This window comes from Zootermopsis nevadensis, unplaced genomic scaffold (genome assembly GCF_977971745.1).
Source record: "Zootermopsis nevadensis isolate Lab colony 2312 unplaced genomic scaffold, Znev_1.0 Znev_ptg000015l, whole genome shotgun sequence".
Classification (NCBI taxonomy): domain Eukaryota; kingdom Metazoa; phylum Arthropoda; class Insecta; order Blattodea; family Termopsidae; genus Zootermopsis; species Zootermopsis nevadensis.
Window position 1 is genome coordinate 8,750,132 of NW_028259147.1, and position 14,266 is coordinate 8,764,397.

General features: G+C 36.4%; 2 protein-coding genes across 3 annotated transcripts in view; both read right to left on the reverse strand.

Moving 5' to 3' along the window:
- The window catches only part of LOC147873812 (uncharacterized), a 38,677-nt gene extending 38,139 nt beyond the window's left edge, over positions 1–538 (reverse strand). For both annotated transcript variants that reach the window (XM_087349207.1, XM_087349206.1), the window contains exon 1: positions 302–538. In XM_087349207.1, coding sequence (XP_087205333.1) covers positions 302–329 — 28 coding nt within the window. In that variant the 5' untranslated portion in view covers positions 330–538. The remainder of the gene's footprint in view (positions 1–301) is intronic.
- A 6,403-nt stretch (positions 539–6,941) lies between these two features.
- The window catches only part of LOC110838453 (uncharacterized), a gene marked incomplete at its 5' end in the record, with an annotated part of 72,998 nt that continues 65,673 nt past the window's right edge, over positions 6,942–14,266 (reverse strand). The window contains one exon of the mRNA XM_087348930.1: positions 6,942–7,530. Coding sequence (XP_087205056.1) covers positions 7,445–7,530 — 86 coding nt within the window. The remainder of the gene's footprint in view (positions 7,531–14,266) is intronic.

A 14,266-nucleotide genomic window follows, 5' to 3' on the forward strand; every position in this document is an offset into this window, starting at 1 on the left:
TTCAAAACACAGAAGTCATAAAGAATAAAAAGTAGTCTACTGAAGTGAATTAAATTTATTCGCGTTATGTAGGATGGCGGTAGAAAGCTTCAGGTGCATCATTCTGATGAAGCATAACATTGTGTATTATGTACGTACGCAAAGAAGGAGCAGCGCGAAAAGACAAATTAAGAAAACAGACATATCTTATACAGCACGTATTCGACAATACATAATGTAGGCATCGTTTGCATTATAGGATTTAATGAAGACTCGTACTGTACAGTTACGACCTATGAAACAAACAAAGCCGCCATCTTACCTCTGTTTTCTTGATTATCCTCACTCATTTTATGACCATGGGTATTTCAGTAAATAATCCATATACGGACTATGATACTGAAATAAACAAGTTGCAACACTTTTCACAGTTAATATTTCGTAAAAATCAGTAGCGACACTGACCACACATTTCAAATATTTAATACAACACACAACTACACTATAACCCTTACAAACACGCGTCTTTATGACTCAAGTATCTGTGACAAGGACGTTCCCACCCGTTCGTCGCTTGCTTTCACAGATGCTTCCTTTCACGACAATCGTGCGTACTGTACTGCCCTCCATCGATAGGTATTACATACTTGATGATCGTCGAAGATCAGCCGATAATAAGGTCAACTACTATCTAATAATTATCTGTCACCAGCTGCCAGAATTAGCGAGTTAGTATAATTTGAATTCATTATTAATCTTAGCTGTGAAATGTATGAAATTCCAGTAACTTAAACTAGAGAAGCTATCAGGGACTATAAAACAGTAAAGAAGACGGTATCAAGCATTTGGTAAGATGTGACATAGAAAACTCAACTATGACATTGGGCCATATATTCAAACAGATTGAAATGCATTGACACCAAGCCAGTGTGGCAAATATATAAGAACATAGATGCCTTTCAAGATAACTACGGAATAAACGTTTGCAAATCTCCACTTGAATAGGATACATTTAATCAAAATACATTAACAACATCCACATTTATACTGACATTGTTGGCTGGTTATAGTTACATGTTTATTATAATTTATCTATTGTAAAATAATATCAAATTATCTTGAGGGGATTATTCTTGAAATCTATACTTTTATGTAGCTAAGTACATATTTTAAACTAATTAAGAAAGTAATTTGTGTCATGAGTTTCCTGTTCAGAATGGTTTAAAACAGGGAGATACTATATCACCACTACTTTTAAACGTTGATTTGGAATACACTATCAGGAAGGTCCAAAAAAAAAAAGAGAGAGAGAAAGATTGTAACTGAATTGGACACATCAGCTTCTGATCTATGCCAATAATCTTAATTGAGGAAAACATTAATATCGTAAAGGAAAACAAAGAAACTCTAATAGATGCTAGTAAGGAAGTGGGCCTAGAAGTAAATGCAGAGAAAAAATAATTATACAATTTTATTCCTTGTCACCAGGCTACAGGACAAAATCAATGCATAATGTTAGCTAATCAGTCCTTTGAAATTGTGGCAAAGTTAAAAATTTGAAAACAATTGCAACAAATCAAAATCTTTTTCACTAATAAATTAAATGCAGAATACTTACAACCAAGCAGTTCAGAATCTGTTGTCTTCCCAGCTGCCACCTAAAATCTTTGTTTAGTTGATGGTAATTGAAGTCTGTGTAAGAAGTGTCCCATTGTTTTAATGCAGCCTATTATTTTCAGTTTGATAACTCAATGCCATCCATTCACTTCTACCTTGAATGTATTATTTATTATTTGTTTCAGGAACTTTGCACACACAGTCTATCTGTTCAGAATATTAAACCATAAAAAAGTATAGTTTAACCTATTATTTTCTACACCAATTAACCTTCCTTGGCACACATGCAAACTTCTCCTCATTTTCTCTTACTCACACCAGGCCTCCATAAGGCTTTACACTTCTCATGGGTCCTTATGTATCCTTTCACCTCTTTCCCTTTAATAAGTCCTTGAAAAGGCTGGTCCACGAAACACTTATACTCCTTCACATAATTGCTGGAAACCATTTCCATGTAACATCGTCACCAGAACCTCTTTCATTACCACATGTTCATAAAAAAATGTTCTGTCACCCCCTTTTCTCAACCATTTGCTCACATGCTCATCTCCTATTGGACAGTGGCCTGTTCCTCCGCTACAGCAGTCAGTACCAGCAAATATACCTTGCCACACACTGACTGCCCTGTGTAGACTGTCCAATTTGGCCCCCACTACACATTCACCCTCAATATTTATCTACAACTAAACAGATTGTTATCATTTCAATTAATTTTTTCATACACATAATTAAAAGAAGAACAGTACATTATAATGAACACTATTGTGTTTAATATGGTAAAATTAAAACATAAATATAATGGTCTACTAGCACTAAATGTTGCCAGAAAGACCCAAATTAAGAAAATATAATATAACATAACATAATATGCTGATAATGTCTATTTGCTTAGTTGATGGGGTAGGTACCATAACTAAGGATGCAGAAACTCTCCTACAGGCTAGCAAGAAAATAGGCCTAGAAGTAAATGTAGACAAAACTAAATACATGGGCATATTATGGGATCAGCAATAGGCTCTAGACTCTTGTCAAATGCACACACTGTCATACCCTACCATAGGTGCCACCATAACCTTATTTATATTTTTTGCTACTTGAGTTGCTACAGTCATTGCCATTTTCATCTTTCCCACAACATACCAATGGTGCACTGATACAGTCACGTGTGACAAACATAGCTATTATAGTAGAAGTGGATACTTTACTATAAATCAGAAGTTATGTAGTCAAAAGTTTTGTAAACATAAAATAATGATCTTAACCCACTGTGGCACACTGCATAATTATGGAAGAGGCTAAAATTACTTTAAATAGATAAATAATTTAGTCACGGAGTAGCTGTTTGGTCATATGCTGTGCCCAAAAGTCAGGTTCATTACTAGGACAAAATTTTAAAAAAGCCAGAAATAAGAATATTATTACAAAAAAGAAAATTTTACTCCATGTTAATAGTACATACAAAATCACCTAAAGAACATACAATTGAATGAAAATTAAATTAATATTTTGAATGGTGAAGTTATCTGTAAAATTAAGAAACATATAACAAACTGTGAGTACATACATGTTTCAGAAGACATGATATTGAAAGTTTCCCTAAAACAAATATAATGAACAATCAGCTGTTAAACTGCAATCTTCTCTTTCAAGTTATGCAATGTTCATAAATGTTGCAATGAAACTTGATGAGCCCTAAGTAGAATTGTGTTTTATGTACAAATTAGTGTTACTTTAAATTAGCCAGAAATAGAGCAGAATTAACCAAAGGATACCTACGCACTGAAGATTCTTGTAATTTGTTTCTGACAAAGTGATCTTCTTCTTCCTCATGTAGTTTCCATACTTGTGGGCTGGCTTTTACGCAGGAGTCTCCGACTGCCTCCATCTGCCCATTCTTACACTCATCTACCCTCCTCCAGTGTTATTTTTTTATCTCAACATCTCTTATAAATTGTTCTATCCATTGTGCACATTTTCTCTCTCTGGGTCTTCCTAAATCTTTTAACATGACCAAACCATCTGGATCTACTTCTCTCAGTTTGGTTCTGTACTTCCTCCATCTTGACCTCTCCCACAATATTTGTGTTTCTAACTCTATCTTTCCTGGTTTCTCCCACTATTACCCTCAGGAATTTCATCTCAACTCCTGTCTCTTAGTACATGTTTAAGTCTCTGTCCCATATAATAGTATGTTTTTGAGCTAAATGCCCAAATATTATAATTTTTTATCTTCTGCCTATATCTATTCCACAAAGAAGCTTTAGCTAAATGACAATATTCTGAGCCGTTCCCAATTCCTAATTTTTTTTTATCTTGCATATTTCTTCACCACACTTCCAAAGTAGTCAAATCAATCTACTTCTTTGTCCTCTTCAACACATTTTTTAGTAATGAGCTTTTTAATCCATTTCTCAAGAGTTTTAACATAACTACTATCCCCTGACTCAAGTTCCCTCACATCTTTACCCCATACCATAATATTATCTACATGCATAAAAGCTTTTAAACCTGTTTCTTTTTCCATTTTTCTCTAATTTTATTACAGATTTTATTCATTATAACATTAAACAATATTTGTGATAGCACAATTCCTTGCGTCACTCTCAATTTGGTCTCAAACCATGATTACTTCCCTATTTGTCTTAACATAATGAAGTCTTTTATGTATTTTTTACTTTTCTCAATAGATGTACAAGCATTCCTAGTTCTCCATGATAAAATAACCACCAAATTTAAATAGGCATTAATATTTAAATTGTGAGATGGGATAGCTCAATCAATATAGTGACTAGCTATGGGCTGGACGGCCGGGGTTCAATCCCCGATGGGGGCAGAGAATTTTTCCTCTAACCTCTGCGTCCATACCAGCTCTGAGGCCCACCCAACCTCCTGTCCAATGGATACCAGGGTCCTTTCCCGGAGGTAAAGCGCGGCTAGGGCATGATGCTGACCACTTACCCCCATCTGGTGCTAAAGTCAAGAAAGAGTAGGAGGTATACGTCCGCTCCCCTCAAGTGTCTGCATGGGCATGTAGCAGGATGCTTTACTTTACTTATTTAAATTATGTATGTCACATTTGCCTCCATAGTCATAAACATGATTTATCAAAGGACTCATAAACTCATTTTCACAAAAATGTTTATAAACCTAAATTTTGTTCTGTAAAGCACAAATTGTCTCAGCAGTTAAGTCCATAAATTCCTGCACCAACATAAAAATGTAGTCCCGCTCCATAGCCACGCGGTCTGGGACATTATGCTTTGGACCAGTGATACGGTGAATGGTTCGAGTCTCGGGGAAAGAAATTTCTCATGAGATTTTTGACCGGTGTATGGGGCCGGTGCCAACCTGGCATCGTGAAGAAATTGGGGAGCTACAATGAGTAGCGTAATCCGGTTAGGAAAGCTAGCAATAGCTGGGGGTTTGTCGTGCTGACCACACATCATCCTATATCTGGTTGGATGATCGATCACCTCTGCTTAGGCATGTGAACGTGAGGCCAGCAGTCAAGCTAGTCGGCTTTGGCTCTTAGGGGGCTGTTACACCACGGATTTAATTTAAATATAAAAATGTTGCCATGTTAGTAGTAGACAGCTTGTTTGAATACGTAAACTGAGTTGTTACAGTGGTTTCTTTTTGTTGCAGTTTACTAATAAGAATAGTAGTCATCACCATAATTGGAAAAAAGTTACTTACATATTAACAAGTAAAGGTAATATGAGTGACAAGTGCAGAAGTTAGCACAGTGAACTTTAACAATAGACAAAATTATTTTTTGCTTGTCTTTGAGGAACAAATATTGTTAACCCTCCACTTCTACATAATTTACTAATATACTTCGACAATTAGAATTTTCTTGATAACATTGAAAACAACAGGGAAGTTAATCCCTTAATGAGTAAGCATCCACACATATTTGTATGTTCGTCAAGGCAAGCTGGACAGATTATGTATAAAACTGTTCTTTTGAACTTTGTCCAAATTATCTAAATTATGAAATCATAAAATTACAAAGTTTCAAAAGCTTGATTCTGGTTATGCCAGCAGTTATAAAAGTGGGAAGAGGACAGGTCTCAGGTTAATTTGACAAGGAGGCTAAACAGATAGGCTTTCTGCCCTCTTCACCATTTTTCTCTTGATCAAAGCAGAATCCAGATTCCAAAATGATGTAATTTTACAATTTTATAATTTAGGCACTGGATAAAGTCCAAAATAACCATTTTTCTTATTTTATGCAACATCATCATCATCATCATCATCATCATCAGAAACTTTGAAATTTTAACAACTTCTGACATGTAGATGTCTGTCTTCTGGGTTCTAGTGCCATGTAGTCTGGTAGCAGTTTACTGATATTTCAGAGGTCCTTGCTGCCCTGATGATGGAGGCAGCAAGTACCACTGTAATATTTAACAACAGATGCCATTATATTGTAGTGATAGTAGTAAATGTATATGTTACCTTCTATATCAAAGAAAAAAAAAGAATGTTCTTACATTTATAACCGTAGTAAAGTATCACTTAGAGCAAAAAAGTTCTAGAAAGTATATTAAATGATCAAAATGTGACGTCGCACTGATAACAACTGTTTAATTGGAAGTGCATATGCAAGGAAGGAGGAGGAATTCCATATGTTCATGGTTAAATTTTACAAATGACATATTTATATACTTAAAATAGGAACAATCATATTAGATATTAGAAATCTGAATGTAGTCATTTCACATTCAATTGTAATAGACTTGGGAATCAAATGACCTGCTGAGTTTAATATGAGACAGAAGATAATTCCATAAATTGTGGAAGTCCTTGTTCTCGGAGCCATAAACGCGTTGCCATAATTTTTATAGATTCATGTTGATATTACACATTTTAAACATTTTGTTTTATAATGAATTTTCCTTTCAATTATGTTTATATGAAAAAAAACAGCTCCAAGATTTTTTATTGATTTAAATAAACAATTTGAGTGAAACAAATTGAATCAGTCCGCATACCCCTAGTCCTGTCTAAGTGAAACAATATGGATTTCTTATTAAAAATGTGCAATATGAATGTGCAAAATTACTGGCTCCTTCAGCGCAATAATATATATTATTTTATAGTATGCATTAAGGCCATACATAATTGTAATCCTAAGTGGGAGGGGCAGTTCTCATTGTATGAGCATATTTTCACAGTTAAAAAGTTACAAAGCAGGCCTGTAATCTAAATTCAGCACACTCTAGCTATGAAACTCATTACAAAGTAATTTTTAAGAAAATATGTTACGAACAGCTAACAACAGTGAAATTTTAAATTCCAGTTGAAACTTACAAAACCAAGTGAAGGGCTATCAACAGAAATTTATAAAGTTTTATGTTTATTAAGAATTTCACCAGTGCACAAAACATCATATAAAATATCAGCAATATGATTAAAGTAATCAATTCACTTATTTCTTCCACAGAAATTTTACAGGACTCCCATCACTGTTACATTTTAATAATGTACAAGTTAAATCAACTATTTGCGAACAACTATAAAGACACATTTTTCGTAATTACATTTCAAAAACTAAAAATAAGAAAACTGTTTTACTGTTTGAAAGAATAAATTGTCATCCATACACACATTTAATTGTTTCCCCATTTAATTTAGATATGAAATAAATTAAGAAAACAGTTACAACATAATATGACATTTATAAGATAACATATCAAACTTTCATAGCAACGTTACAATGATATCTTCTTACATCGTGAATTTACCAAGTTTTCTTTCTCTTATTCTGTCTCAATGTGTCTGGATCACTCTTTCATACACAAAGATCTTCATATATGTTGATTTCTTTAGTTCCGGGGCCCCGTTAGTCATACTCGGCTCCAATGGTGATGCTCATCTCGTTTGAAACGATAAGCGTCTGGTGATACCATCGGTTTGTGTCCAACACAACTGCAAACAAATTCAATTCATTAATCATATTCAGTTTTGGTGATGCAAAACTCAAGCCAGAGCAGTCATAACACAATTGATTTGTAAGATTTGAGGTTTTCACAGCGATGAGTCTGAAGATTTATGTCTTCTGGGTTGTTGTGCCACGTAGTCTGGTAGAAGTTTACCAACGTTTCAGAGGTCCTTGCTATCTGTGTCATTATTTCTTTAAGCATAGAGTTATAATTGGAGGTTACACTCCCAAAACATAAAAATTACTAAAAAAATATCACAAATTGACGATTTTATTGCCTGAAAACAAATATGCATGCAAAGGAAATATATTAGATTATTAAATATGCTATGAAAAATACAGCAAAATCTTTCACAGGAAGTACACCAAAGCAGAATGAGCCGGGATAGCTCAGTCAGTATAGTGACTAGCTATGCTGTCTTTGGTCTTTATATCTTTTTTGATAGATCCTGTAAGAACTATTCCATAGTAGCGGGTAAGCAGAATTTTATATATGCAAACTATTTATAAAGTTAAAACATATATCTGAGAAACACGATGAATTGACAAAAAAGTTTCAACAGTATTTGTAGATAGTTTAAATCTCCCATCAAACTTCCAAATTAAAATGGTTTCAAAATTTAAAATATCTCGCACTTTCGACAAATTATTTTCACTTTTTGAGAAAAATCAGTTTCTTATTTGTTTATGTATTAGTGAAGGATATGGAACGATGTTGCAGTGATTTAAATTAAGTTATGCCTACTATCCCGGCATTCTCCTGGAGGGATTAAGGAAAGCCATTAATATGTAAGATTTGAGGTTTTCACAGCGGTGAGTATGATGATTCCTGTCTTCTGGGTTGTTGCGCTGTGTAGTCTGGTAGATGTTTACCAGCGTTTCGGGGGTCATACTGCCTCCGTCAATATTATTCATCGCTCTGATGACGGAGGCAGTATAACCTCTGAGACGTTGGTTAGCATCGACCAGACTACACGGCGCAACAACCCAGAAGACAGAAATCTTCAAGCCATTAAAAACTTCGGTCAGGATATTTGGTATTTGGATCGAGATTTGCACCGGAAAACGAAGCAGGAGTGCTTATCATTTGACCGCGATGCTCGTTAAAAATACATTTAAAAATACGCATATTACAAGATATATATTCTGGAGCAAACACTGCCACGGACCTGTTACCAGAGTCCTCTCCCGGGGGGAAAGCGCGGTCGAGGCGTGATGCTGACCACTCACCCCATCTAATACCGAGGTAAAGAACGAATAGGAGCATTTCAACATTTCCCCACAAGTTCCCCCATGGCGTGTAGCGGGATAGCTTTACTTTAATAATAAATATTAACTATAACAATGAAGAGACACCGAAGACAACTATCACGTGTTCCGAAACTCATCGGTAGATGGAGTTGAATGGTCAGTTTCACATTTCAATCGCTTTACTACCAGCTGGTTCGGCGCAAGAGCTTACCTGAAAATGATGGAGAAAAGTCCCAACGCTTCTAATGGGACTCGAATATCACTCGAATAGCAACAGGCGTATTCCTACTAGACGCAAAATATATGCTGGCGTCGAATTTAAATTCTGTTTGTAGTGCAACTACATCCCAATACATTTAAAAAATAAACAAACTTCAAATCAGGAATGCTAACCCTTTGTTAATTCTTGGCTAATCATCAGAGCCCTTTGTTGTCGGCTCAAAAAATATCAAACAAAATATCCATACGCGTATGTCTATGTATCGACATATCTCAACTGTATACAGAAAATATAACTTACTGGCATGAGCCCCTTGTTAACAGATGGCGTTACGCCTCTACCACAAATAATCTGCTCCTCTTTTGCATTTTCTATTCCCTGGCTTTGTTCCTCAGTGGAGGTTATGAAAGCCCAACTCGATTAAATCTACTTCCATCCATCTTTTATGCATTTCTTGTAGAAAATGCATAAAATTAACCCACAATAGCCAGGTAATGTTGTTTTGTGAGATTTCAAATTCTCACGACGGCGAACATGAAGATGAATGCCTTCTGGAATGTTAGAAATTGACCGACGTTTCAGAGGTACTTACCGCCTCCACTTCCTGCCCCCCACAGGTCATGCCGTGATTCTCCGGCTCTCCCATTGGTTCATTTGGTCTTCTTGCCCTTACCTCCATCATCCCTTCCCCCCTTCATTAATTGGTCCGGCCAAGCTTTGGTCTTGTCTGTCTTGATCCTATGTCTTCACTCGTTTTTTCGCACGGCCCTAGTGATGGAGTAAGCAAGTGTCTCCGAAACGTCAGCCAATTTCTATGAAAGTATGCAGGGCCACATTCCAGAAGACAGCCATCTTTATATTGGTTTCTCCATCCGTCCGCAACTGTTATATATGAAATTACGAACGGGTACTGAAGAAATCTGGCAATTATAGTGCAGCCTATACTAAAATCCGTTCTGGATAGCTTATAATCTATTTTGGTGTGTCGATTATTCATTCACTAGACTGTGATCTGCAAAACAGACTTACGTCAAGCATTTGCTGACTTTTATTTAACTTAATGTCGAAATAACAAAAAATAAATACAAGTAGATCTATAATAAACATTTCCAAGACCGAAGATTTCTGTATTCTGGGTTGTTGCGCTATGTAGTCTGGTCGATGTTAACCAACGTTTCAGAGGTCATACTGCCTCCGTCATCAGGGCGATGAGTATGAAGATTTCTGTCTTCTGGGTTGTTGCGCCGTGTAGTATGGTAGATGTTAACTAACGTTTCTGAGGTCATACTGCCTCCGTCATCAGGGCGATGAAGATTTCTGTCGTCTGGGTTGTTGCGCTGTGTTGTCTGGTCGATGTTACCAACGTTTCAGAGGTCATACTGCCTCCGTCATCAGGGCGATGAATTCAGAGGCAGTATGATATCTGAAACGTTGGTAAACATCGACCAGACTACACCACGCAACAACCCAGAAGACCAAAATCTTCATACTCATCGCCCTTATGACGGAGGAAGTATGCCCTGAGAAACGTTGGTAAGCATCGACCAGACTACACCACGCAACAACCCAGAAGACCAAAATCTTCATACTCATCGCCCTGATGACGGAGGAAGTATGCCCTGAGAAACGTTGGTAAGCATCGACCAGACTACACCACGCAACATCCCAGAATACCAAAATCTTCATACTCACCGCTGTGAAAACCTCAAATCTTACATTTTCAAGGCCGCTACTTTTATGCAACACTGAGTCTAGAAGTCACAGGAACCACAACTTTCGGCTTTTAGTGGTGCAATTCATACGTACGTGTGAAGCTAATTATTACATGGCTGGACAAAAAAATGCCGATTAAATGAAAAGAAGCTGGAGCCAAAGATCTCATAAGAATTTTGCTGTCACTTAAGCACCGCTTTGTTCTGCACAAGTCTGTGCACTAGACAACAGACTCCGATTAAAAAAAATTCTTTTTCGCCGAAGCATGATATAAAAGAGAATTTTAGAGTATTTTCTAAATAATAAAATGCTTATAAACAAAATGTAGCAAAATACAAAAACCAGTCTCTGTGGAACGTTTAAGAGCCGAAAATTATTGTATTGCCTTAACACAAAATGTTGTTGCAATTAAGTTGTGGTAGACAGTCTGACATAACTAACTCCAACGTAATAGTCGCTCAACTAGTCAAGTTCCATTCTTTACGGAATCCAAAGGTTCATTACCGTGTTCACAAGAGCCCGCTACCACGACTGGCCCCTGTACTGAACCACCTAAACGCAGTTGACCCCCCCCCCCCCAAAAAAAAAAAATCAGATTCGTCCTCTCATCTATGCCTTGGTCTTACAAGTGATTTTTTCCCTTGGTTCTTAGACAAAAACTCTGTATTTTTTTCAGTTCTGCTAACTGACCTCAATCATTGCATAATCCGCAATTGTGTTAGTTGGCCATTTGCGTAGGAGCACAGTCGTCTTCTTCACGATGTTTAGGTCGAACTATACATAACCCATTCAACTCCATAGACCTCCATACATGGTGGGGAAATGGGCTGAGTTTATTTCAGTATCACCCCACCACGAGTGAGTGAACGAACAACTAAACATCTGCTACTTGTGATCGTCGCTACCGTCTGCTCATGCGCGCCTTCGCCCCGGCCTCGCAATCGAGGCTATTAAGGCGGTAAATATGGAGCAGGATGAATTATGCTCTTGAATACACTTCCCTAAAATTACTATTTTCATACTAAAGCAGGACTCGATCTGCTCAACAGAGAGTTGATAGAAATTCCTTCCGTGTTTTAATCTATCAATAAAAGCTGTTAGCATCACGCGTATTTAAATTAATGAATAAATAAACAAAAGCAAAATTTGTGCCCCACTGTTCAGTTAATGGCAATTCAGTTGAAGATCTAGGTGAATGTCTATTGCCCACTCATCTCGTTAAATAAACCAAGAAATGTTTTAGAGCATCGTGATATAAAATTGGGCATATGGACGCTGTAGTCTCACATTTATTCAAGATTGATCTAGGCATATTTATTCATGCATATCGTAAGAAAATTATGAAAGTCAAGTCAATTCAATTTATTTTGGTGCTGATTTTCATAAACCACGTACCTATCACAGCTTATTGAATTTTCACACATAGTGGCTACCTACGTCAAAAAATTGTGGTAGATTATAATCTTTAATGTCCTGTTTTCTATCTAAATAATTCAGAGTAAACAGAAGCGAACCTTATCTGTTCTTCTTTATGGGTGTGAAAATTGGTCTCAGGACTTCAGGGATAAACATAGATAAGGGGTAGACATACATAGAACTTCCGCCTAAACAGGCTTTAATTATATTGTATGTGAGCTACGTGCCACGTCCTTTGTAGGCCACCATCAAGTGCGTATTTTAAATATCAGACGGTTTGATGACAAAAATTGGATTACATTTTTTTAACCTACGCCATGGATCCAGGTTTTACATGCGTCTATGTGCCTTTCATATAGCACCAGAGTGCATTGGTGGTAATATCTTGTTAGTTGAAGACTATTAATCGTTCATAAACTTCTGATTAAATTTAAATGTTCAGACTTAAAATATGGGAGCCTATATTTGCATAGAATTAATTTTTTTCAATGTGTGGTCTATATCTGTGATTTGCTGATTATATAATATAACTAACTTGATGGCTTACAGAACCCGAAGGTTCATCACCGAATTAACCAAAGCCCTCCACCGGACCCTGACCTGGGTCAACAAAATCCAATCTCCTTCAACTCCTATCTCCCATAGATCCCGCCTGAGATTATCCTCCCATCTACATCTAGGTCTCCCCAGCGGTCTTTTCCCCTCAGGCTTCCCAACCAATACCCGGTGCACACCTCTTGTCCCATCCATGCGCGCTACATGCCCTGCCAATCTCATTCTTCTTACTTAATCACCCTGACAATACTGGGAGAGGAGTACACATTTTTAAACAATCTCCATATCCAAAGGAACCAAAATGTGATGTTGCGGAAGAATGTTATAAATTGTATTGTGTTCGAAACACTCGACAAATATTTAGTTTATGAAGACGTGTGTATAAGCGCCCATCGCCAAACCATTAATTTGTTTGCGGAAACACTGGGTACATTGAAGATTTTCGAGTCAAAATGTCATTTATTGTAGTTTCCACATCCTGAATAATATTATCTGATAACAGATTACTAATATTAAAAACTTTGTTGATAATTTTGTCTAATTTTTTTGTATGAATAATGGTATAAATGTTACTGGTGTTACATAAGCAAAGTCTGACATCGTTAAGGATTGATACACTTGTCTCACGTTAATTGCCCTTCCTATGAACCTTTCAGCACCGCAACTTCAGCCCGGATAATGTAGGCGGTATGTTCGTCATAATTGTTGGTATTTTCTTTCGAATATATACTCCATCGCAACCCAAAATGACAACATAATCATCTTCACAGTCGTAAGAACCTTAGTCACCCAAAGTGAACTTTCTCAAACTTTCTAAACCGAATCCAAAAGTTCTTGACGATGGTGAAGAGACATTTGAATAAAAATTTTCTTGAATATTATCCATCGTCTAGTAAATAAAATATAAAACGTAAAACGACGTTTCGGAGATGGGGCTCTATCTCCGTCTTCAGGTTCCTACTCAGTTGGGCCCACTAGATAGAGCTAATCCCTATCTCCGGACTTACTTTTTTTACGTTTTATATTTTATTTACTAGACGATGGATAATATCCAAGAAATTTTTTATTCAAATGACTTTGTAAACCGGCTTATCTCCACACGTTTTCAGATGCGCCGTGAAATTTTATAAAAAATTGTATATTCGGACGTTTTAATAAGAAAAGGCAATATTTTATTTTTCGTAATTAGAATTTTTTGTACACAAATATTCATCATCTATAGTTTTATTCAAAATGTGTAATGTTTTGTAATAATGTTCATATAAGGAAATGATTTATATGTAGATACATATGCATTAATGGTCGGTTTTCATGAGGTGAAATTTTGTGGTGTGCCGTCATTTGTCTTTGGTAAATTAGGGTGTGAAGTCGGTGAAAAGGTTTGCGGAACACAGTTCAAAAAGAGGACACACGGCTAACAGATAGGTTCTGCAGACGCTGGTTTCTCGTTTCCTTTCTACACATGATTCGGAAATATAAAACTCGAAACAACTGGAGGAAAACAGTTCCATTTCTTAGAGATTTGCTTTTTTCATTAACTTGAAATCATTCAGAATACTTTTCCGAAG